The sequence below is a fragment of the Adiantum capillus-veneris genome, chromosome 12 (genome assembly GCF_014529385.1).
Source record: "Adiantum capillus-veneris isolate H3 chromosome 12, ASM1452938v2, whole genome shotgun sequence".
Lineage (NCBI taxonomy): Eukaryota > Viridiplantae > Streptophyta > Polypodiopsida > Polypodiales > Pteridaceae > Adiantum > Adiantum capillus-veneris.
The window spans coordinates 147,534,570-147,557,099 of NC_140942.1; the positions used below are offsets into that span (position 1 = coordinate 147,534,570).

At 43.4% G+C, this 22,530-nt stretch overlaps 1 protein-coding gene across 1 annotated transcript in view; it reads left to right on the forward strand.

Annotated features, from left to right (window-relative positions):
- LOC147446654 (uncharacterized) overlaps positions 1–22,530 on the forward strand; it is a 95,883-nt gene that overhangs the window by 57,634 nt on the left and 15,719 nt on the right. The window contains exon 3 of the mRNA XM_086525844.1: positions 16,743–17,270. Within this exon, the coding sequence (XP_086381970.1) occupies positions 16,743–17,270 (528 nt within the window). The remainder of the gene's footprint in view (positions 1–16,742; positions 17,271–22,530) is intronic.

Here is a 22,530-nt window from a genome sequence, read left to right on the forward strand (position 1 = left end):
CACTGGACACCTCCAGGCCTAACCAATCACAAGCAGGAGGCATTACAAGCAACAAGGGTAGCCTCAGGACAAGTGTCCCCCTTTCCCCTTTTAGAGAGAGAACTTAAGTGCAAAATCAATTAATTAAATCTCCTAAATTATCATTGGACCCCTTGGGTAGCCAACCAATAGGCTTCAGGCACACCATGAGGGCAATATGAGGAGGAACTTGACAAGTATCCCTTATTCTTTCGTTGTACCAAGTAGGCCTTGTGTGAGTGTGTGGGTGTTCTCTCTCATCCCCCCTCATGTAGGGCTTGCCCCCTCCTTGTAGGGATTAGATCTTTGACTTTTAACACCTCAAGCCCCTCAAGCTTAGGCCCAGTTCCCACCAGAAGCTTTGCCCTTAAGCACTTCAAGCTTGGGCTAGGTTCTCACCTCAAGTACAGCCCTAGCATGTCAAGCATCTCAATCATCAAGCACCTCAAGCATCTCAAGCACCTCAAGCATCTTAAGCTTGGGCCGGGTTCCCACCTCAAGCTTAGCCCTAGCTTACCTAAGGTCAAAGGACTTTTACACTAACTAATGGAGGTCTTCAATGAAGCTAACCCTAAGGTCTTATGCTCCACTGGTTAGCCTTGCTCTTTGATAGACCATCTCTCATTTGGGCCCCTTTACTATTGGCCCTGTGTTGAGATAGACCTATAAGCACATGTCTATATCTTAACCCTTGTTCCGGTATATTCTCCCACATTAAGTGATCAATTTAATATGAGAAAATCGTTTGGGTTGGTTAGATATTAGATTTTATGACGTTACCTTTACGACTATGAGGTAGAAGAGATGAAGCCGTAGTCATTAGTCAATCTTACTTAGCGGGTAGAGGATCCCTTTTTTACCCTACGACATCTTTCCAAGATGGATGACTAATCCATTTGGTGCTTTGGAGACATAGCTGCCGCAAGCACGTCTGCTCTTTAGTGCATCTCATTCTCCCAAAGGAGAGTGACAAATTCTACTTGGTGTTTGAGAGACGTTGTCACCACAAACATGATCCTAAGTATGCATACTTCTTAAAGTTTGTGCACAAAAACATAAAGAGAGAGTCTTATAAGACAAAAACATTGATCATTTAAAATACATTTCTTTTACATTTGCTTACTCTTCTATGTCATTGTAAGCATCATTAACAAGGTTCATATTATCCTTAAGCTATGTTCTTTGCATGCATTTAGCATCTTTGAAATGATAATTCTTAGATTAAATAAGATACTGTCAGTAATCTTACCATTTCTTAATACCTTGTCTTCATGTCGAAGGATGAACTTGGTTTGGAGCTCCTCTTCTTCATCCTCGATCTTTGGTGGGTCTTCAATTATGGCCTCTCTTGGTGGCTTTTCTTTATAAGGCTTGAATAGGCTCTTATGAAAAATATTATGTATGAGCCAGTCGTTGGGCGACTTTAATTGATAAGCCATCTTATTGATGGGCTTGAAAATTTAGAAGGGGCCATAGTATTTTTGTGTTGGCTTAGCATAATACCTTTAGTGGCCCGTAGGATTTTTGCATGAAATTTGCCTTAGATGAGCCTTGGGGAGGTCTGTTAAGACCCAATTTTTTTCTTTTTCTTTCTTTAAAGGCTAAGGCTCTTTTGTGCTTAGTAGCAACAACCCCTTTTTCCTTTATAGTGAAGGCTAAGGCTCTTTTGTGCCTTGTGGCAGCAGCCTCTTTTGCCTAGCTATTGGATGGATATAGCCTCTTTAACCTTCTAAAAAATTTGTTTTGATCTTGGCTATACTCATTTGGAATGAATATCTTCCCACGTACCTTATGCTACAAGGGACTTTTGGATCTTCTGTTTATACCTTAAAAGGTACTATCACCGTAGAAGTATGTTCAATGTCATTAGAGAGATACTATTGATAGGGTAAGTAGTTCTCCCATTTTGAGCGTTGATCTACTTCCAATCATAGGCTTTTAGTATATCAAGAATCATCAATTTAGCTATTTTCCTTTTGGCCATCCGTTGGGAATAGTAGGCCGAGGAAAAGAGGGTCAATCTAGTTCTGATAGAGACTCTACCAGAAATTAGCGGTCATGGTAGGATTTCTATCCGACGCAATTAGATGTTCGCAAGCCATGGTCCCTTTATCATAATTCATCTTTTAGTATACCATACATTTTGAAACATACTCTTGTATGTTCTCATTTCTTGGTAAGCCAATACAAGTATGCTTCTATTCCTAGAAGAGTAGGTTTGAATACTTGTTTGCCTTGCATATGCGAAGTGATTAAGACATAGCCTATTGAGGTATGGAAGATAACCGTCCTCTAAAGTGAATGGTTCTTTTTTTCTTCCGTTTGTAAAGGCTATTACCATATTCCTAAAGTCTGGGTTAGTAGCATATTTAACTATCATAAAAGATGGTTCATTGTAAGTTGATATTGTTACCATATCTACTCTTGGCCATCATGAAAGTGCATTGGCCACTTGATTGTGCTTGCTAGCAATGTGAGCAATATAAAAATTAAATTGCAAAAAGAAACTCGCCCACCTCATTTGTTTGTCGGATAGCTTGGTTTGCATCATGGATGGAGTCCTCAAGAAGTACTTCCGTGTGTCTACGGCATGTAAAACAGCTCGTAGCTCCTTTTGTATATGCCTAACATTCGCTCATTGGATTGAATCTTGTATGCTATGGCATGCCCTTCTTGATGGAAATCACCCAAGCACTACATTGGACCTCCAATAGCTTTGAGAGATCCCGTGATGTAAGCATGAGTTGAGAGATAAGCTTCTCTTTGAACTTTTCAAAAGAATTTTTCTCTTTTGCAATCCAATTTTCTTTTTTGTTAAGTCATGTATTGGACCGACTATAAGCATGAATTTTTCCTATGAAGGGTCTATTGTATGCACTCATACCTTTAGAGCTTCGTATCTCATGTAGATTCCTTGGATTAGGCCATTCTTTTATTACCTCTACCTTTTGTGGATCCATACAGATACCACCTTTAGAGATAATGTGACCTAATTATTGAATGTCTTGAAAAAACAATCACTTTTCTTTTGATTAAAGAAAGCCTAATCTCTCTCAAAACTTACCAGTTCATGCTAGTGCCTTTTGATCTCCTCTTATGGAGCTTATGAAGCTCAATAAGGAGGCTTACTAGGCAGTGAGCTTCATGGTAGAAACTCCATTGCATGGCCATTGTCCCGTCATTGTGGAGATAGCTCACAGGAATATCATCAATAAAAACATTATGGAATCCATTTAGGAATTTAGACAACTCTAATTCCTCTTGATTCTCGTCTTTTTTATTATTACTGGTTCAAACTTAAATTCATTTACAGACTTTCTACTAATAGAAATCGTGTATATGAAAATAGAGATATTCATCAACTTGTCAAAAGCATGCATATTTACAAGGGATAGGGTGCTACCCAACTCATAAACATGTATGTACATGTATTTTTTTCCTAGCATAGGAAAAACAAAACCCTTTTGCTATGAGCATCCTCTTTTATAGTTTCAACCATACAAACTCAAGGCGGCTCGTTGCATGCATTTCTTTGGGGACAAGCACGATAGACATGCCCTTGCTGCCCACTCTTGTAGCATTTGTTATCCTTACGATAACACTCTAGCTCTTTTGCAGAGAATCTATTCTTACCTTTGTAGACTCCTTTCTCCTTGATTTTTTTATCATTGTTGCTAAATTTTCCTTTGGAGGAAGTTTGAGCATTTATTCTCCCTCTAGACTCGTTTTGATCCTTCACTTCCATGGGTTTAGAATTTCTTTTAACCCCTTGTTGGAAATCAATTTGAGAAGCAAGCATAGCGTGGTGTATGACGGCCGATATGGTCCTAGGCCTTTGCGAGTTAACATATCGGTCATCTCTTCAGAAAGACCCACACAGAAAACAACAGCTTTGAGATGTAATCCCAAAACTTATCTACATACTTGTGCATAGACTCATGAGAGAGAAGCTTCAAGCTGTGCCATTCAATAAGCACTTTGTCCTTTGCATCACTTGCAAGGAATTGCTTCATGATGGAAACTCGTAGATTTTTCCATGTCTTTAGGGCTTCGCCGTTGCCTCGGAGGCTTACCCACCATTGACAAGCTGATTTTTGGAAGTGTATAGCTACATGGCATAGCTTGGAGGACTCTGTGAAGCCCTCGTCTCCAAAGGCCACATCAAATTGCTGGATGAAGGCCAACACTTTGTCGGTAGCACCAAAGGTACCATCATAGGTGAGAAAAGAGATACTCTTTCCTCCCTCCTTGAACTTCTTGAGCTTTTGCGACCTTTGCCAGGCAAGGTAAGATTTGTAATGTCCTCCCCTCTTGTATTCTCTAGGAGAATAGTCGTAGATTTCATCAGAAGAGCAGGAAGGTGAAGAAGAAGGAGAGGAGGGTGACCTCTTCCTTGCCCTTTTTTTCCTTGGTTTCCTCTCTTCCCTTTCGGGGTGACGAGGAGAAGGACTATGGTTTGAAAATTTCCTCTTGGGAGGAGTTGGTGATCGTCTAGACCGCCGTCTTCTTGGAGCCACATCTTCAGAGGAACTTAGGGATTCAGTGCTTTCTCGTTCCTTGGATTCCTCCTCTCGTATGAGAGAGAGCCTTCTTTGGGAGTCTCTTCAAGAGGCCTCCTAAGCTCTCTCTCCTCTTGGAGAGAAAGGGAAATCCAATAAGCATGAAGTTGTTGGGTAACTTCGGCTTGCAAGGTAGGGTTACCCATGGCTTGCTGCAACCTAGTAACAAGGTAATTAACAAACATGGGGACATTATCATTAGCATCTTCATGTGCAAAATAAAAGCTATCATTGTTCATTCTACTCTCTTGGTTATTGTCAGCCATGTTAATTAAACTTGTGTGTTTACTAAATGTACTTTTTGGCAATTCAAAGCTTCAGTTGCTACTCCTTTTAGCCTTTCAAAATTTGCCTCTTAAGTATCTACACCCACGGCTCGAAGTGGTTAATTATAGAGAGTAGTGGAGTAGGTCTAACATAGCAGAGTTGCCGAGAGTTAGCTCCTTTTGAACTTCTTATGTCTCAATAATGGTAAAGCCGTAGGCAAGTCTAAAAAGACTCCATTATTAAGTCCAAATCTCCCAAGGTGTGTACCATATCCCACATAGTGGGCTCAACCAAACGGATAATAGATCCCAGTTCCACTTACCCTAATATAATTAACAACATCAACCATTTATAGGCTACTTAAAGGACCTCTCTTCTTAAGCAAAAAAAGAGAAACCAAATGCTTTGATACCAATGTAATGGAAATGGCCTAATAACTTGTAGAATAGCGGAATTAAGAGAATTAGAGTGAGCAACTTTGTGTGATTACTGGAGAGCATAGAGGGTGAACTTAATTGGTAGTAGAAACTTAATCATAACACTTGATTAAATAGGCATGAACAATACTTTTGCAAGAGAGAGAGTTTAGAGAACATGACAACAGTTGAGGACCGGATTTATGTGGAGTTGGTCCCCCCTCCAATAGGCATTTGTATTATAGATTCTCCCATTAAGAGAGACTTGGTACAATACAATTTTTGTGTTCCTTGAGACCTCTTTGGCGGTATGAAGAAGGAAGCTTCATACACCAAGCTTTTGTTTAAGAGCAACAATCAATCTTAGCTTGAAAACAATCAAGAACTTGTAAACATCATTAATCCTTGTGTTCCCTAAATCATTTGAATGCATGAAGATGTGCATCAACTTGTGCCCAAAGCAACAATTAATCTACTTGCATTAAGTAATTAATCTACTTGCAATAATCCATTAGCCTTCTTGCAATAAGCATAACATAAACTTTGTAGAAAGCATTAACTATACCAAGCCTCAGTCCCAAGACCTCAAACACCTTCGAAGGTTGAGAGAGCTAGCAGGGAATGAGGGTAGGGAAGAGGAAGAAGAAGTGTTTCATAGGAGAGAGAAATAGTTCCTCACTTATCATCACTGTTCTTGCTTAGCATACATAATAGCATAGTAATGAAGATGGAGAAGATGGCTGGAGCACCATGTTGGCTAACTCATCCAGCACCTTTTCCTGATAGTCACCTGGTCTGAATGTTGCACAAAACTGTTGTCTTAAAGTTGCCCAAGTTGCAAAATGGTTCTTTGCAAACTGACTGTACCATTTATCTGCTAAGCCATCTAAGGTAGATGGAAAGAGTATCAAATAAGCATCTTCCATGTTAAGACCACGACCTCTACAGAGAGATACGAACCTCCTTGCATGGTCGTCTGCATCTTCTGAGGAGAGTCTCTTGAAGGTAGGAAACTTGATGTTTACCTTGGCCAACACATTGGTCAACGCCTCCATGGCCTCTTGCTCAGGAGCTTGTTACTCAATACCTTGCTGTAACAAAATGGGGGAGAGCTTCACTGGGGAAGGTGACCTGGAAGATGTCGAACTTGATGGAGGAATGGATGAGGCTGTATGTGGAGGCATGGGTGATGAGGTTGGTGGACTTCTACCAGGTACCAAGGGTTGATGCCTTCTGTTGTAGTACTTCAGAGGACTTAGTAGTGCGCTGCTCCCCCCTCAGTAAAGTTCTCACCCACTGTGTTAGAGCAAGCTCTTGAGGAACACGCTCCTGCAGAGATAGCCAAGGAGGAGATCACGAGCGTTCTGGCTAAGGTGAACATCAAGTTTCCGACTTTCACGGGTCTCTCCACAGAGGATGCTGATGACCATGCCCGGAGATTTGTTTCCCTCTGTAGGGTTCATGGCCTCGGCCGAGAAGACGCCTACCTAGTACTCTTCCCATCCACCTTGGATGGCTTAGCAGATAAATGGTACAGTTAGTTTACAGAAAACCACTTTACAACTTGGGCCACATTAAGACAGCAGTTCTGTGAAGCTTTCAAACCAAGGGACTTCCAAGAGAAGGTTCTGGATCAGTTGGCCAACCTGATGCTCCAGCCCAAAGAGACTTTTGTAGAGCTAATGACCAGAACAAAGTCTCTGGTCGCCAAGCTTCCTCAGCAACCAGGTGAATTTATGGTCAAGAAGTGGGTAGAGAAGGCTCTTCCAAAGACTTCTCAGCAAAAACTGAGAGAGAGTCTCCGACCTGAAGCCACTCTGGAGGAGTTTGCTGCTGCTGCTACTAGGATAGAGGGGGCAAGGAAGCTATTTACTGACTCTCCTCAGGTAGAGACTGTCTCTGTACATTTGGAAAGTCCATCTGACCAATTGACTTCTGTACGCAGGGAACTAGAAGCCCTAAAGTTACAGCGAGCTCTTCAAGAGAAGAGGTCCTTCTCTTGTAGACAGGAGAAGCCTCCACATTAAGAGGCTTTGGAAAAGATCAAGCACGAGCTAGAAGAGCTCAAGTCTCAACAGGAGACTTAAGGCTATGGTTTGGTGTAGCTCATGCCGTTCGTCAGGGCACCCTCCAATTGAATGCCCCCTTCGAGCTTATTGCCACTTCTGTGAAAAGTCTGGGCATGAGGACAAGGATTGCTACTACCTCAAGGGATTGCGACAAATACAACGAAGTCTTGGTCCTACTCTTCAACAAGGGCAAACACTTGCATCCAACATGGTTTCCCCCTATGGCCATCCAAACCACATGCCACCTTTGTTGATAACCCCTCCTATGCAAGGTATGCAGAGCACTTTTCCCTCTCATAGCTTTTATCATGCCCATGCTCCCTCATCCTCTCAAAGCTTCTACGCCTCCAACTCCATGCACGAGGATCAAGGACCACCTCGCCCTTCGACTCGCTCATTGAATCGGCCCATTTTGTGCTACAGATGCGGGAAATGGATATACCAAAGGAAACCTCCCATGCCAAAAGGGTCCCCTCCTTGCTGACATTGCCCTGAAGCGAAGGATCACTACAGTAAGGATTGTCCCAAAATTCGTGCATCCACATCTTCGAGCCCAAATCAAAGCCAAAATGAGTTTACCTTTCCCAAGATCAATCTGATAGCAGCTAGCACCATCCCTCAGCCGCCCTCTTCTGCCCATGTGGGTTCCCCTCAAGACAAGCTGCAGTTGGTAGAGGAGCCAGCTAGTATCCTCACTCGGGCCCAGAGGGTGGCTCTCGGTCTTAGCATTCTAGCAAGTTCAACTCCCCCACACATTCTCCCACCAGTGGATACCCCGTTTTCAGCTGATGATAAAGCTGATGACAAGCCATCCCCTAGTGCCAAGCAAGGATCCCCCCTAGTGCCAAGCAAGAATCCAAATCTTTGCTCTTCGATTGATGAAGCTTTCTTGGAAGCAGTTGCCGATCTCAGCGGATCAAGGTACCAGAGAAACCACTGGTAGAAAAAGAACAGCTTACAACAGAGACAATCTTGAAGAACACCTTCCAACAAGTGTGGCTCAGACATGCTACGGCTAGATGCGAGTTTTCCAAGTGACACCCTTGTAGTTATTTAGTCACTTTATGCCGGAGGAGGTCCTAGTGGCGGGCACCTCCCAGTGCAACCATCAGAATCCTATATGATATCTCATCCCGCTGCTCCCCTCAATGATTATAGAAGCCCTCATTTCACCGTGTCCGTCTTGGGGCGGCAATTCTCAAGAGCGATAGTGGATGGTAGATTTTGCATCAACCAGATGCCCGAATTCACTATGTTGGCTTTAGGTCTACAGCCTACCCGCCTTGCTCCCTTCACAGTTACATTGGCCGAGCAGAGGACAAATCTACCCAATGGGCATAGTGGACAAGGTGCCTCTGTAGGTACAAGACTTCACATTTAGCTCAGATTTTGTTGTGGTTCGTCTTCCGTATGATTTCTTTTGCTCATCGGTAGACCATGGCTGAGGCACACTAAAGAACTTCATGATTGGGGAAACGAAGCCATGTTGATACATACTCCTGGCACCGCAATGTAACCCATTTGCCTAGAAGGACGCATGGATCCTGAAGTGCAGCATAGTTCTTTGTCACCGGAAACCGACCCTTGATTGGAACGGCCTACTCCACCTGACGGGTCAAACGAAGATCTGCTGGAGTGGTTGGAAGCTACCAAGTCTATGCCTTGTTATGGAGTCTCTATTCAACCTTTGCCTGAGGATACACCCTCATCCAAATTTTCTACAATGCCTGAGCCCAATGAGCCACCTGAGCTAGCAGCCAATGTTAAAGATCTATAGGAGTTTCCACACACATCAACCTCAACGCCTAACTGTGTCTGACTCTCCGACCAAGCCAAAGTTATCCTCTGTGTCTGTTGTACTACACTTCACCAAGTTTTCTTCTTCAAGGCGGGCTACAGCACAAAGATGTCGCTCTCAAAGTGGATGACCCAGCTCAAGATGTCTCTCTACTCCTAGACGCGGCAACGTCTTCACCTACAGTGAAATCATCAGTAGTGCCCTATCCAGACCCCATAAAGGGACCAAACTTCGGTGTTTCTGATGCCCACCCGGCACTGCTAGACCAAATGCAAAGTCAAGCACTCATGGTTTCGAAAGAGCATGGTTCGTCAAACTTCTCACCAGCGTGTCATAATAATCAATATCTAATTCTCCTAAATGATTTTCTCATGTTAAACTGATCATTTAATTTGGGGAAGTGCCAGGGGAGAAAAAGCTAGAATATTGGTTAAGCTAGCAGACCGGCCACAGTAGGGATCCAAAGGAGGGAAAATAGGGATCCAAAGGGGGGGCCATCTGTAAAAGAGCCATGTGCAACAATGGGCTTAAAAGACCCTAAGGTTCAGCCCATTAAGACTTTCAAAATGCTAAGGTTCCAAAATTCAAAGGTTGTGTCCAAAGGTCAAACATTGGGGGAATTGGATGCTTTGTGTGTGTCCCAAAAGTCTTTGGCAATCCCTACATAGGAGGGGGCGAGCCTTGCAAGTAGGGAATGAGAGAGAAACTCACACACACACATAAGCTCCCTTTACACAAAGGGAATGAGGGACACATGTCAGCTCCCTAGCCCAGATACCCACAAGGTGTACCCAATTTCTATTGGATGGCCTTGGAGGTGGACCAATGAGAATTAGGCTAGAGTAAATCTAGTTTAATTAATTTAAAACACTTAATAAAAGAACCAATAAGAATTAAGCTCTCTAGAAGACTATTGCAAAGTCTCCCAAGGGGACCAATGAGCATTCAAAAGCCCAATGGCTTGCCTGATCCTATTGGCCAAGAGGCAAAGGGGTCCGATGAGAGTTTAGTTGAATTAAATATTTACCTAAAGCTCTCACAAAAGGGGAAAGGGGGACACATGTCAGAAGGCTATCACTTATGTTGCGTAATTACCATTGACTAAGCCTGGGGAGGTCCAATAGGATGCTAGCAAGAGCAAATAGCAAGAGAGATCGACCGAGAGAGAGAGGGGGCTGATTTTTCAAAGGCATTATCACCTACACATTCACACATGTGTGAAGTAAAGAAGACTCTCTCTCCTTCTCAAGCTTTAATGGAAAGCTTATCACCTACTCCAAGCTTGTGAGAAGGGAGGCCTACACCAACAACTCTTGGATTTGTGATGCAAATCCAACCAAGAGCCAAGCTTCAATGCATGCTCATCTCCTCTACCATGCTAATTACTAAGCTAAGCTATGCTAATATGAGTGATTATGTGAAGAGATGTACATCTTTCTTGTAAGAATACTCCTTCTTCCTCTCAATCTACTCTCATATCCCGCTAGCTCTCACCATCTTCGAAGGTGTGTGAGGTCTTGGGTCTAAGACCGTGAGGGAATTGATGTTGTGTTTGATAAGTGTTTTGCGTAGTGCATGAAGTTTCCATCTTCATTGCACTAACTAGTATTGAAGGAACACAAGAAATTGTATTGTAAAATGTCTCTCTTGATGGGAGAAACCATAATACAAAGCCTTTTGGAGGGGGAACCGGCTCTATGCAAATCCGGTCCTCAACTGTTGTCAATTGCTTAATTTCTCTCTCTTTTGAAGTATTGTTCATGCTATCTAACTAGGTGTTATGCTTTTTGTTGCTTTCTACATCCAAGCACTCTTGTTAATCTCATTAGGAATCTATTCTAATGAAATGCTCACTATGTTCATGCTATTTTCCACTACACACAAGTTACTAGGCCATTAAATCTTACATTGGTATCAGAGCACAAGGTTTCTCTTTTCTTGCTCAAGAAGGGAGGTCCTCAAGCTAGCTATAAATGGTTGGTACTATTAATTGCATGTGAGTAAGTAGAATAGGGATTTTTCAGCCTTGCAGTGCGTCTGCCTTTGTGCAGTTAACGGAGCATCACCGTCGAGCTATGGTCTTAATAGTGGAGTCCTACGGGGCTTGCCTACGGCTTAACCACTATTGAGCTATTAGAAGCTTAACAGGAGCTAGTGCTGTTTTGGTGTTGAACGACCCTCTCTTCTATTCCTTGCAATTAATGGTATTCGAGCCACGGGTACAGTAGCTTGAGTACTTTTTCTAAAGGGGTAAAGAGGAGTAGCAACTAGGGCTTGAAGTGCCAAAGTACACCTAAAAGTTGTTAGAATGGCTGACAATAGTAAAGAGAGTGAAATCAATGTTGATAACTTTGATTTTGCTAATGAGCAAGCTACTAATGATGCCCCGATGCTTGTTAACTATATTGTTTCTAGGCTTCAACAAGCCATGGGCAATCCATCCCTCCAAAGTGAAGTGCAACAGCAGCTTCGTGCTCATGGGATTCTCCAAGCTCCCCACCATGACGAGAGAGCACCTAGGAAGCCTCCTTGAGAGACTTCCAAAAGAGGTCTCTCTCCGATTCGGAAAGAAGAATAGGATCCCTATGAAGGGCTCAGAAATTTGCTCCTTGATGGCGCATCTCCTTCTCAAAGAAGAACTCAAGAGCCTCCACCGAAGGAACGAGAAAGAAGTGAGTCTCCCGCCACCTCGGCGGAGATGGCTCCACGAAGACGGCAGGCTAAACACTCTCCATCACCTCCAAAACGGAGAAGACCATCTCATACTTCTCCATGCCATACTTCAAAGAGGAATGAAAAAAAACAAGAGAAGAAAAAGGCGAGAAAGAGGACACCCTCTTCTCCATCTTCTTCATCCTCATCCTCTTATGAAAGTGATGGTCAAGACAACGAAGATCAAGGCAAGAAAAAGGCAAGAAAGAGGTCACCCTCTTTTCCATCTTCCTCAAATTCTTCATCTTCTGAAGAAAGTGATGGTGCAACCTTTGAACCATCAAAAAGAAGAGGCCATAGGAAATCCTATGCCACATGGAAGAGGTCATCTAAGCTCAAGAAGCTCAAAGAGGGAGGGAAGAGCATCTCTTTCCTTACCTATGATGGCACTTTTGGTGCTACGAACAAAGTCTTGGCCTTTATCCAACAATTTGATGCGGCGTTCGGAGATGAGGGCTTCACGGAGTCCTCTAAGCTACGCCATGTAGCTATGCACTTTCAAAAGTCCGCCAGACAATGGTGGTCTAGCCTACGGGCCAACGGTGAAGCTCCACGAACATGGAAAGCTTTAAGAGCTTCCATTATGAAGCAGTTTTTGGCCATCGATGCCAAAGACAAAGTACTCACCGAATGGCGAAGCTTAAAGCTCTCTCCCTATGAATCTATCCACAAATATGTAGACAAGTTTTGGGACCTACAACTCAACGCCACTGTCTTCATAAAGTTGGATTTTGGAGAGCAAAAGCAGCAATTTTGTGCGGGCTTTACCGAAGAAATGGCACCATATCGGCGGTAATACATCATACTATGGTGGCCTCTCGAATCAATTTCCAAATAGGGGCTAAGAGGAATTCTAAGCCCCCTGAAAACAAGGGTTCTAATGAGCCTAAGGGAAAGGACAATGTCCAAAAGTCTCCTAAGGGCAACTCCAACAAAGCTAAAGAGAAGGGAGTTTATAAAGGCAAAAATAAACTCTCTCCTGAAGAGCTTGAGCGTTATCGCAAGGATAACCGATGTTTCAAGTGCAGCGAACAAGGGCATGCGTACCGCACTTGTCCCCAAAAGAACAACCGCCATGATCCTCCTAGAGCTACCATGGTCGAATCGAAGAGGAGGAAACTTACCACAAAGGATCTCCTCTATGCCATGCTTGGGGAAGGTTAGAGAACATGATGCTTTTATTCTCTTTGACCCCGGTTCTACTCATAATTTTATATCTATAGAGTTGGCCACCAAGCTAGGGATACAAACCTACGAGATGGGAGATGTCCTACCCGCAGACGGTGCTTTCAAGGGGCAAGAAGCTTCAGTCACTCCCTTAATCGGGAAATTGAGACTCCATATCCAAAGCTATGTGGACAAAAGGACTTCTTTATCTCTCCTCTCAAGCATCAGGATGTAATCCTAGGGGCACCATGGTTTGATCGCATGGCTGCCAATGTTAAATTCCCCGAAAGGAGAATCTCCTTTAAGTTCAAGGAAAAAGATATGTATATAGATTCTAAGGAAATGGGTAACACTATACCCATTGTACATACACAAGCTTTCAACAAGTCAATAAAGAGCTCTATTCCCGTGTACATGATTTTTGTTAAAGATTCTCAAAATGAGCTTAATGTTTTAGCAAAAGAAAATATACACAATCAAAAGGAATTAGAGTTATCCAATTTTCTCAAGGGGTTTCAAGATGTCTTTATTGACGACATCCCTTGTGAGCTACCTCCTAAACGAAGCAATGATGACCATGCAATTGAACTTCTTCCATGAAGTTCACCGCCTAACAAACCTCCTTATAGAGTTTCTCAAGCTCAACAAGAGGAGATTATGCGGCAAGTGCATGAGTTAGTTGAGAAGTGCATGGTTAGGCCTAGCTCATCTCCATTTTGTTCTCCTGTGCTACTAGTGGAAAAGAAAGACGGCACATATCGTATGTGTGTCGACTATAGAGCACTAAATAGGATCACTATCAAAAATAGGTTTCCCATTCCACGGGTAGAGGACCTATTTGATAAGCTACAAGGGTCCACCTACTTCAGAGAGAAGCAACATGGATTGCTTCAACCCTTGCCAATCCCTAATTCACCATGGGAGAGCATATCCATGGATTTTATCTTTGGATTGCCTAAGTCTATCCATGCGAATACAGGAATATGGACGATAGTAGACAGGTTAAGTAAACAAGCTCGTTTTATACCTGTCAAAAAGACTATCAAAGCCCATCAAATGGCAACACTCTTCATTTCACAAATCTTCAAGTACCATGGCTTGCCAATGTCCATTAGTGTCATATAGAGATCCTAGAATGACCAGTAACTTCTGAAAGGGTCTCTTTGAGAATTTAAGAACAAGGCTAAACTTCTCTTCGGCCTATCACCCGCAAACCGATGGCCAAAGTGAAATAGCTAACCTAACAATTCTCGATCTACTAAAATCCTATTTAACGGAAGTAGATCAAAGATCCCAATGGGAGAAGTACTTACCCTTAGTGGAGTATGCCTACAATAACACTGTACATACTTCCACGGGAAAAGCACCTTTTGAGGTAATTGAGGGAAGATCAAAAAGTCCCTTGCTACTTAAGGTACACGGGAAGATCTTCGCTGCAAATGAGTATAGCCAAGACCTACAAGAATCTTTCCAAAAGATTAAGGATGCTATCTCTATCTCACACCAAAGGCAAAAGGCTGTTGCTGACAAGCACAGAAGAGCCCAAACCTTTAAAGAAAATGATTGGGTCTTACTCAAATTTTCCCAAGGCTCGATTAAGACACACGACGGGCAAGAATCCTACGGGACACCAAAAGTACTATGCTAAGTTAGCAAAAAGGTACTATGGTCCCTTCCAGATTCTTAGGCCAATCAATGAGATGGCCTATCAACTCAAGTTGCCCAACCGTTGGCTCATACACAATGCTTTCCATGTGAGCCTACTCAAGCCTTACAAAGGAGAGCCACCTCAAGAACCAACTATTGAAGATACGCCGGAGATCGAGGACCAAGAAGAGGTGCTGCAGCCCGAGTCCATTCTTCGACATGAAGACAAGGTACTAAGAGGCGGTAAGACTATCCGAGATATCTTATCCTTTTGAAGATGCTAGATGGATGCAAGGCATACAATTAAAGGATAATCTAAACCTTGTCAATACTTACAATGCTTCCCAAGAGTAAGCAAATGTACAAATGTTGAAACAGGCGAAGAAGCTCCAAGAGTCGAGGATGTTTTCCATGATAGTTGTCTGTTCAAGGTGGCCACTACCCCCAAATGGTATGGTGATGTCTTGCACTTGTTGTCCCTTGGGATGTACCTTGACAATGCCTCTCCACTGCAAAAAAGAAGGTTGCTCTTGAAGTGAAACCCCTTTATTCTTATCGGTAGAACTATACAAGTCTGGTCCAGATGGTGTATTACGTAGGTGTCTCTCTCCTAATGAATCTGAGAGTATTTTGGAGGATGCCCATAGTGGTCCAACAGATGGTCATCACCCTAGTCACATCACTACATATAGGAACTTGTAGTCTATTTGCAACCATAGCTACCAAAAGCCGAGGGTAAGGATACGTGCTGGAATATACTGGCCCACAAGTACAGGTGCACCCTTGGTCCACACATCTAGACCTTGGTCCTTGGTCCGCACGGCTACCCTTATACCTTGGTCCACTAGGCCACGCCCTGTACCTTGGCCCACTGGTGCACATGGTGTCGTAGGAACACTTCGGGTCCACCGACCCTTAGGTACACTAGGTGCACGTAGGGTCCACCCACCTAAGCCGACTCCTTAGGTGCACTAGGTACACCTTGGTCCCTAAGGTGACTTGGGTGCAGTCTACATACCTTGGTCCACTTAATACCTTTGGTCCCTAAGGTGACCCCTAGGTATACTGGGTACACCTGGTCCTCTGGCTACTTAGATACACTAGGTACACGTTGGTTCACTTGGTGCCTTGACTCTTGGGGTTCCCGCTTGGAGCAATTCTACTTACCTTCTACTGCCGGACCATATTAGCTAGCTATAGATTGCCCACCACTAACCACCAAAGGGAAACTGATAGGCTAGGGGTGAGGGGCTAGAGGTGAACAGTGAGGGTGGTGGGAAGGGCGAGGGGCAAGGGATTGGGAGGTGAAGGGGATAGCATGGTAGGGTGAGTAGATGTGACTCCAGGAGTGAGTGGCAAGCACAGTATGGGCGAGGGCCGAGGGGATATAGGGCATCTGGGTAGTGTTGTAGGGTAGAGTAGCGAGCATAGCAAGGGTGTGGGCTAGGGTGAAGAGGTAGGTGGGTAGTAGAGCGGGTTGTGCTGGGAACGGATGTTCGGATGAGATCCATATAATTGGGTGACCATCACCATGGGCCCAAACTTTTATGTGTCTACAAAAGGCTACTAACATCTTAGATCACGGTTGTTGTCTGTTGACATTTCAAAGGTGATGATGAACAGTGGGAGGAATCCCCCAAATAGACATGGGAAGCTATAGAACAAGGGTGGGTGATGAAGTGACCACTTACATCCTAAAAAAAGTTTGCTGCGGCTTAAGCTTGATGGAAATATTTATGTATTTCGAAAGGCTATGATTCAGCAATTGTGCAATTAATTTGATGTACGAGTGACTTGCAGTTTCAAAGAAACAGAAAATTCAAACATAATAAAGTTCTCGTCATCCTTGAGTTTAGTATTTTGCCAAATTTTCAACATAAAGTGAAACACACTATGGCCTAAATTGAATTAAAGAGAAGATTTGTTGTCAATGTGCTTGATAAGTAAGGTGTTTTAATCTCTTGGGGAATAGGTTAACAAGGATTGGAAAGATGGTTGCTTTTACCTTGGATGCCTTTTACAAAAGTCAAGTTAATTTAAACAGGACAGTTTCTAGTCTGGGCCTTCACATATTCATTCTTAGTTGCAGACACAAGGGCTAGCCATTGGAGAGAGACCAAATGTTCAAGATCATGCAGGACCTCAAAGCTTGCCACATAGACAGTGTATCAGAATGTTTGAAGAAAAACCTGTCTCAGCACATGTTGAAGAGACAACTGGAAAAGCTTCTGTACTGGGTCATAATACGCCCCTTGTGCTGGAAACCTCTACTGTTATATCAAATACTGCACACAGCGACGATTCTAAGCAAATTTCTATAGACCCTGAACAAAGAGAACCTGTAAAGGCTTTAACATCAGTTGAGTCAGTGACCCACCATGAATATGCGCCAAATAAGTTGTTGATAATGCATAAGTCCATTTTGGATTTTCCAGTGGAGGCTGCAGTTGTGGCTGCTAATGACCTAGCAAGGCATCTTGCTCAAGGTGTGCCATACAAAACTCCAAGAGGCAACGCACAGCAGCTAGCAAGTGCTCAGCAGGAAAGAACAAGGCATGCTACAAAAGCTGTGCAAGCATTAATAGGAGAGGGGTTTGATTATGGCTCCATGTACCAGGTAAACCTATCCACCCTTTTACACACACACACACACACATATATATTATTATTATTATTATTATTATTATATATTTTTATTTTTATTTTTTTTAATATATATACATATATAGAACATACATACATACTTTTTTTTTTTGGTAAATCAATTTGATTTATCTATATGTGGGAAACCTCAAAGAGAGGAAAACCCACCCAGAAGATGAAGTACAAGCGGAGGAACACAAAAGTGTTCAACTGTACAAAACAGCTAAAAGCATTCATAAGATAGCTGATGTATCTCTGCAGTGATATCACCAACTTCCAAGGCGAACCGTAAAGACTGCCTAAGGGAAAGTTTGAAGAAAGGCAGGGGATCTGCATGAATTCGATGAAACATATGTCCATTACGCTGTTGCCACAGGCTCCAATAAGCCCAAAACCTGACCCACATGAAGAAGACTGCAAAGCGCTGCAACACCGGTGAGAAGATACCAAAAGCCCAAAACCGTTTATGGAAGACCGTCGAGGGAAAACGGAGCCGCATACACGCAGATACCCGACGAAGAAAGTCTCGAGTATCACAACAGTCCCACAAGAGGTGACAAACATCCTCCTCGGCAAATAAGCAACGGACACATAATGAAGGGCGGATACGGCGCATCCGAAGAAAGGTACCCACAGGGAGCACACCAAGTAAACAACGCCAAAGAAACAAACGCTCCTTCAGCGGCAAACGGCTTTCCCGTAATGCAGATAGAAACCTTCTCCACCACATATCTGATTTATGCATGTGCCAAAGAGCGTTGCAATGATCAGCAAGACATGGTTGAGGCAAAAGAAGAGCATATGTCCGACCGGCAGAAATATCTTGAAATGGCATTTCCCGAAGATTCCAGTCAGACATGCGATCACCATCAGCCAAGGGTGAAACGGGCAAAGAACCAACCAACATTCGCTGCAATTCTCTCCAGAACTGATGATAATGCATGCCCAATCCAAAACGGTGAGCGGCTAATGGAAACTCCAAAGTGAAACCATCTGCATCCACCACATCCGCAACCACCCGAATGCCACGGCAGGAGAGGAAATACGCTTGGCGAGGCGAGCGGTCAACCAAGGTAAGAGAAAAGGCCCGACTCCAATGAAGACTCTCCAAGCGAAGGGAGTTTCCTTGCGTTCGAGCATTCCACGATAAATGATTTGTAACCTGTTTCCAGGCGGAGAGCAAGGTGGAAGCAAGCGGGCATCCAAGAATATGGTCATCCATCTTACCAAATACCACCTCCCAAATAGATGGTTGCCAATGACCAAACGATGACGTAACCACATGCTGGCTCAAGTTTGCAAACATAAGAGTCCAAGGCTGAGATTGTTGCGTAAGTGTAGGCATTAGCATAGCCTTCCTAGCCAGAACATGCCTACGCAGGTCCAAAATATTCAGACCACCAAATCGCTTCGGTGTACAAAGTTTTGTCATTGACATCAAACACAGGCCTTTTTTATGTGCATGAGTTCGCCACAAATGAGACAATATGGCCGACATGAGAGAGTCAAGACAGCGACGAGGCCAATGCAATAGCGGCAAAAAGAACTGAACATATGCCATGAGGATACTCTGAACGATTCTCAGGCGAACATGCAGTGGCCAAGTAGAAAGCTTCCAGTAATGTAGTTTGACATTCAAACGTTGCATAACCCAGTCTACTTTTTGCGTGTGAGTGACGTTCCATCCAATCGGATAACCCAAATGCCTAGTGATTAGATTCGGAGAAACAATCTCTCCCGGCCACAGCAGAGCATGCCAATCACAAGAACGGAGCGGTAAAAGCTTGGATTTATGGAAGTTGTCTTTAAGACCAGCCGCATCGCAAACAATTCCAAAGCTTCCATAATCGCTTGAACATCACTCTGTTGATTTCAAGGCATAAACAACGAGTCATCTGCATAAGCCTGTCCAATAAATGAATGACCCGATGGCAACTGTAAACCATGAAGACATTGGGCAGAGGTCAAGTGATCAAGATACATCAACATAGGATGAGTGGCAATAGCATACAACAAAGCGCCGAGGGGTCAACCTTGCCTAACCGAACAACCAAGCGGCCACGATTCGGTCAATTCCCCTTCCAGGATCCCCGAAGACGTACTGCAAGCATACAAGAAATAAACCACATTGGCCAATTTAGGACCAAACCCAAGACACCTCATTGTGGCAGCAATAAAATCCCATTGCACAGTGTCAAAGGCCTTTTCAATGTCAACTTGCATGACCAGCATATCCTGTTGCGTGTACTTAGCATACTCCATGCCAATCAAAACATTTGCCAAATTATCAACGATTTGACGACGAGGAATAAAACCATACTGGGCCTGATGAAGTCCTGCAAACAAGCAGTCCTTAATGCGATGGACCAGCATTTTAGCCAATAACTTGTAAAACACCGGCATCAAAGTTATGGGCCGCCAATGAGAGAATTGCTCGCACAATGCTTGCTTGGGCAATAATTTAAGTAAACCCTCTTTCCATGATACTGGAAAATCCTGTTTGTCCCATGCCGCATTTACCATGAAAAGTAGGGGTTGTTTAAGAGCATCCCAAAAGGAGAGGAAAAATTCCACAGTAAGTCCATCCCAACCGGGAGATCGCCAACGGCCCAATGCAAGCAGGGCACCATGCAATTCAGAAGCAGAGAAAGGATCCTCAAGGCATTGTGCCTCCCGCGAAGACATGATCGGACAAACATAAGAAAGCAATAATTGATGCCCTCGACAAGTTGTCGAAGATGGCTGAGGTGGGGCTGCAAACACCTGACGATAGTGTGAAACCATAACCTCTGCAAGTTCCCGCTTCGAAGAGGTCCAAGCCCCCGAGGGAAGCATAACCCGCTTAATTGATTGCAAGACCCTTGAATGATGCAGATGCTTAAAAAATTTCTTCGAAGCACAGCCTTTGTCCATAAAAGCCTGTTGACGTGCTCGCGGTTGCCATTTAGAAATTTTCCGCTTATCATTTTGCTGAATACATAGATTAGCTTCACATAGCTCTATCGTTTCAGAGTCAGACAAGGGTCGGGAATCAGCTAACTGTTGTAGGCGTTGACTAACCTGTTTTGCATCAAGGACATCCCCCCGAATGAGCTGTATATACTGCGTACCATAGTCACAAATGACACTTTGTACTCTCATGATAAAACAATACCAAGCAGTATCCAAGTCAATATGCATATGGGCCAACGGCGGGGGAATTATATCGCTAATTGTAACATTTAATGGCCTAATAACTTATGAGTAGCGGAAATTAGCATGAACATAGTGGGCATTTCATTAGAATAGATTCCTAATGAGAATTACAAGAGTGCTTGGGTGGAGAGAGCAACAAAAAGCATAACACCTAGTTAGATAGCATCGACAATACTTTCAAAAGAGAGAGAAATTAAGCTATTGACAACAGTTGAGGACCGGATTTTCATGGAGCCGGTCCCCCCTCCAAAAGGCTTTGTATTATGGTTTCTCCCATCAAGAGAGACATTGTACAATACAATTCTTTGTGTTCCTTCAAGACTAGCTAGTGCAATGAAGATGGAAACTTCATGCACTAAGCAAAACACTTAACAAACACAACTTGAATTATCCCCGTTCTCAGACCCAAGACCTCACACACCTTCGAAGATGGTGAGAGCTAGCAGGGTATGAGAGTAGATTGAGAGGAAGAAGGAGTATCTTACGAGAAAGATGTACATCTCCTCACATAATCACTCATATGTAGCATAGCTTAGCTTAGTAATTAGCTTGGTAGAGGAGATGAGCATGCATTGAAGCTTGGCTCTTGGTTGGATTTGCATCCACATGCCAAGAGAGTGTTGATGTAGGCTTCTATCTCACAAGCTTGGAGTAGGTGATGAGTTCTCCATTAAAGCTTGGGAAGAGATAGTCTTCTCTTTCTTCACACATGAGCTTGTGTGAGTGTGTGTGTGATAATGCCTTGCAAAAATCAGCCCCCTCTCTCTCTTGGGCGAGCCCTCTTGCTAATTGCTCTTGCTGAAGCCTCATTGGCCCTCCCCAAGTCAAGCCAATTACAATTAAGCAGCATAAGTGATAGCCTTCTGATATGTGTCCCCCTTTCCCCTTTTGTGAGAGCTTTAGGTAATTAAATAATTAAACTAAACTCTCATTGGACCCCTTTGCCTCCTGGCCAATAGGAATCAAGCAAGCCATGGGGCTCCTGAATGCTCATTGGACCCCTTGGGAGACTGCCCAATAGTCTTCTAGGAGACTTAATTCTCATTGGTTTCTCTTATTAAATGTTTTTAAATTAATTAAACTAGATTTACTTTAGCTTAATTCTCATCGGTCCACTTCAAGGGTCATCCAATAGAAATTGGGCACACCTTGTGGGCATCTGGCCTAGGGAGCTGACATGTGTCCCTCATTCCCTTTGTGTAAAGGGAGCTTGTGTGTGTGTGTGTGGCTTTCTCTCTCATCCCCTACCTTTAGGGCTCGCCCCCTCCCATGTAGGGATGTGCAAAGACTTTTAGGGCACACACAAAGCATCCAATTTTCCCTAGGGTTGACCTTTGGACACAACCTTTGAATTTTGGAACCTTAGCATTTTGGAAGTCTTAATGGGCTGAACCTTAGGGTCTTTTTAGCCCATTGTTGCACATGGCTCTTTTGCAGATGGCCCCCCCTTTGGATCCCTATTTTCCCTCCTTTGGATCCCTACTGTGGCCGGTCTGCTAGCTTAACCAATATTCTAGCTTTTTCTCCCCTGACCTTCCCCACATTAAATGATCAGTTTAATATGAGAAAATCATTTAGGAGAATTAAATATTGATTATTATGACACTAATCATGTGTCGGAAAACTTCATGAGTAAGGTAGTCATTGGTAACATGCAACAAGCATTTCCTATATAGAAGCCGATCACAAAGACACTGTCCAAAAGACAAAGACAGCAGAAGAGGATAATGGTCTGATAACTGCATGGCATAATCTATCCTCATAGCACATACAAACTCTTCATATTGTTGTCCATGAAGCAAGTACCAGCGATCCAATCGTGCTCTATATGATGAATGAGCGGCATGCTAGAAGGTGAAACTAGAAACATCAGGATGCAAACAGCGCCATATATCAATCATTTGCGCAGAGGCAAAAAGAAGATCCCATTCACGCTTCTCCACAAGCAACATATGCGAATTTCCTGTGGTGCTATCATTTAAATCAGGGGTATTATTGAAATCTCCACAAAGAAATGCATTAGAAGTCCAAGGGCGAGA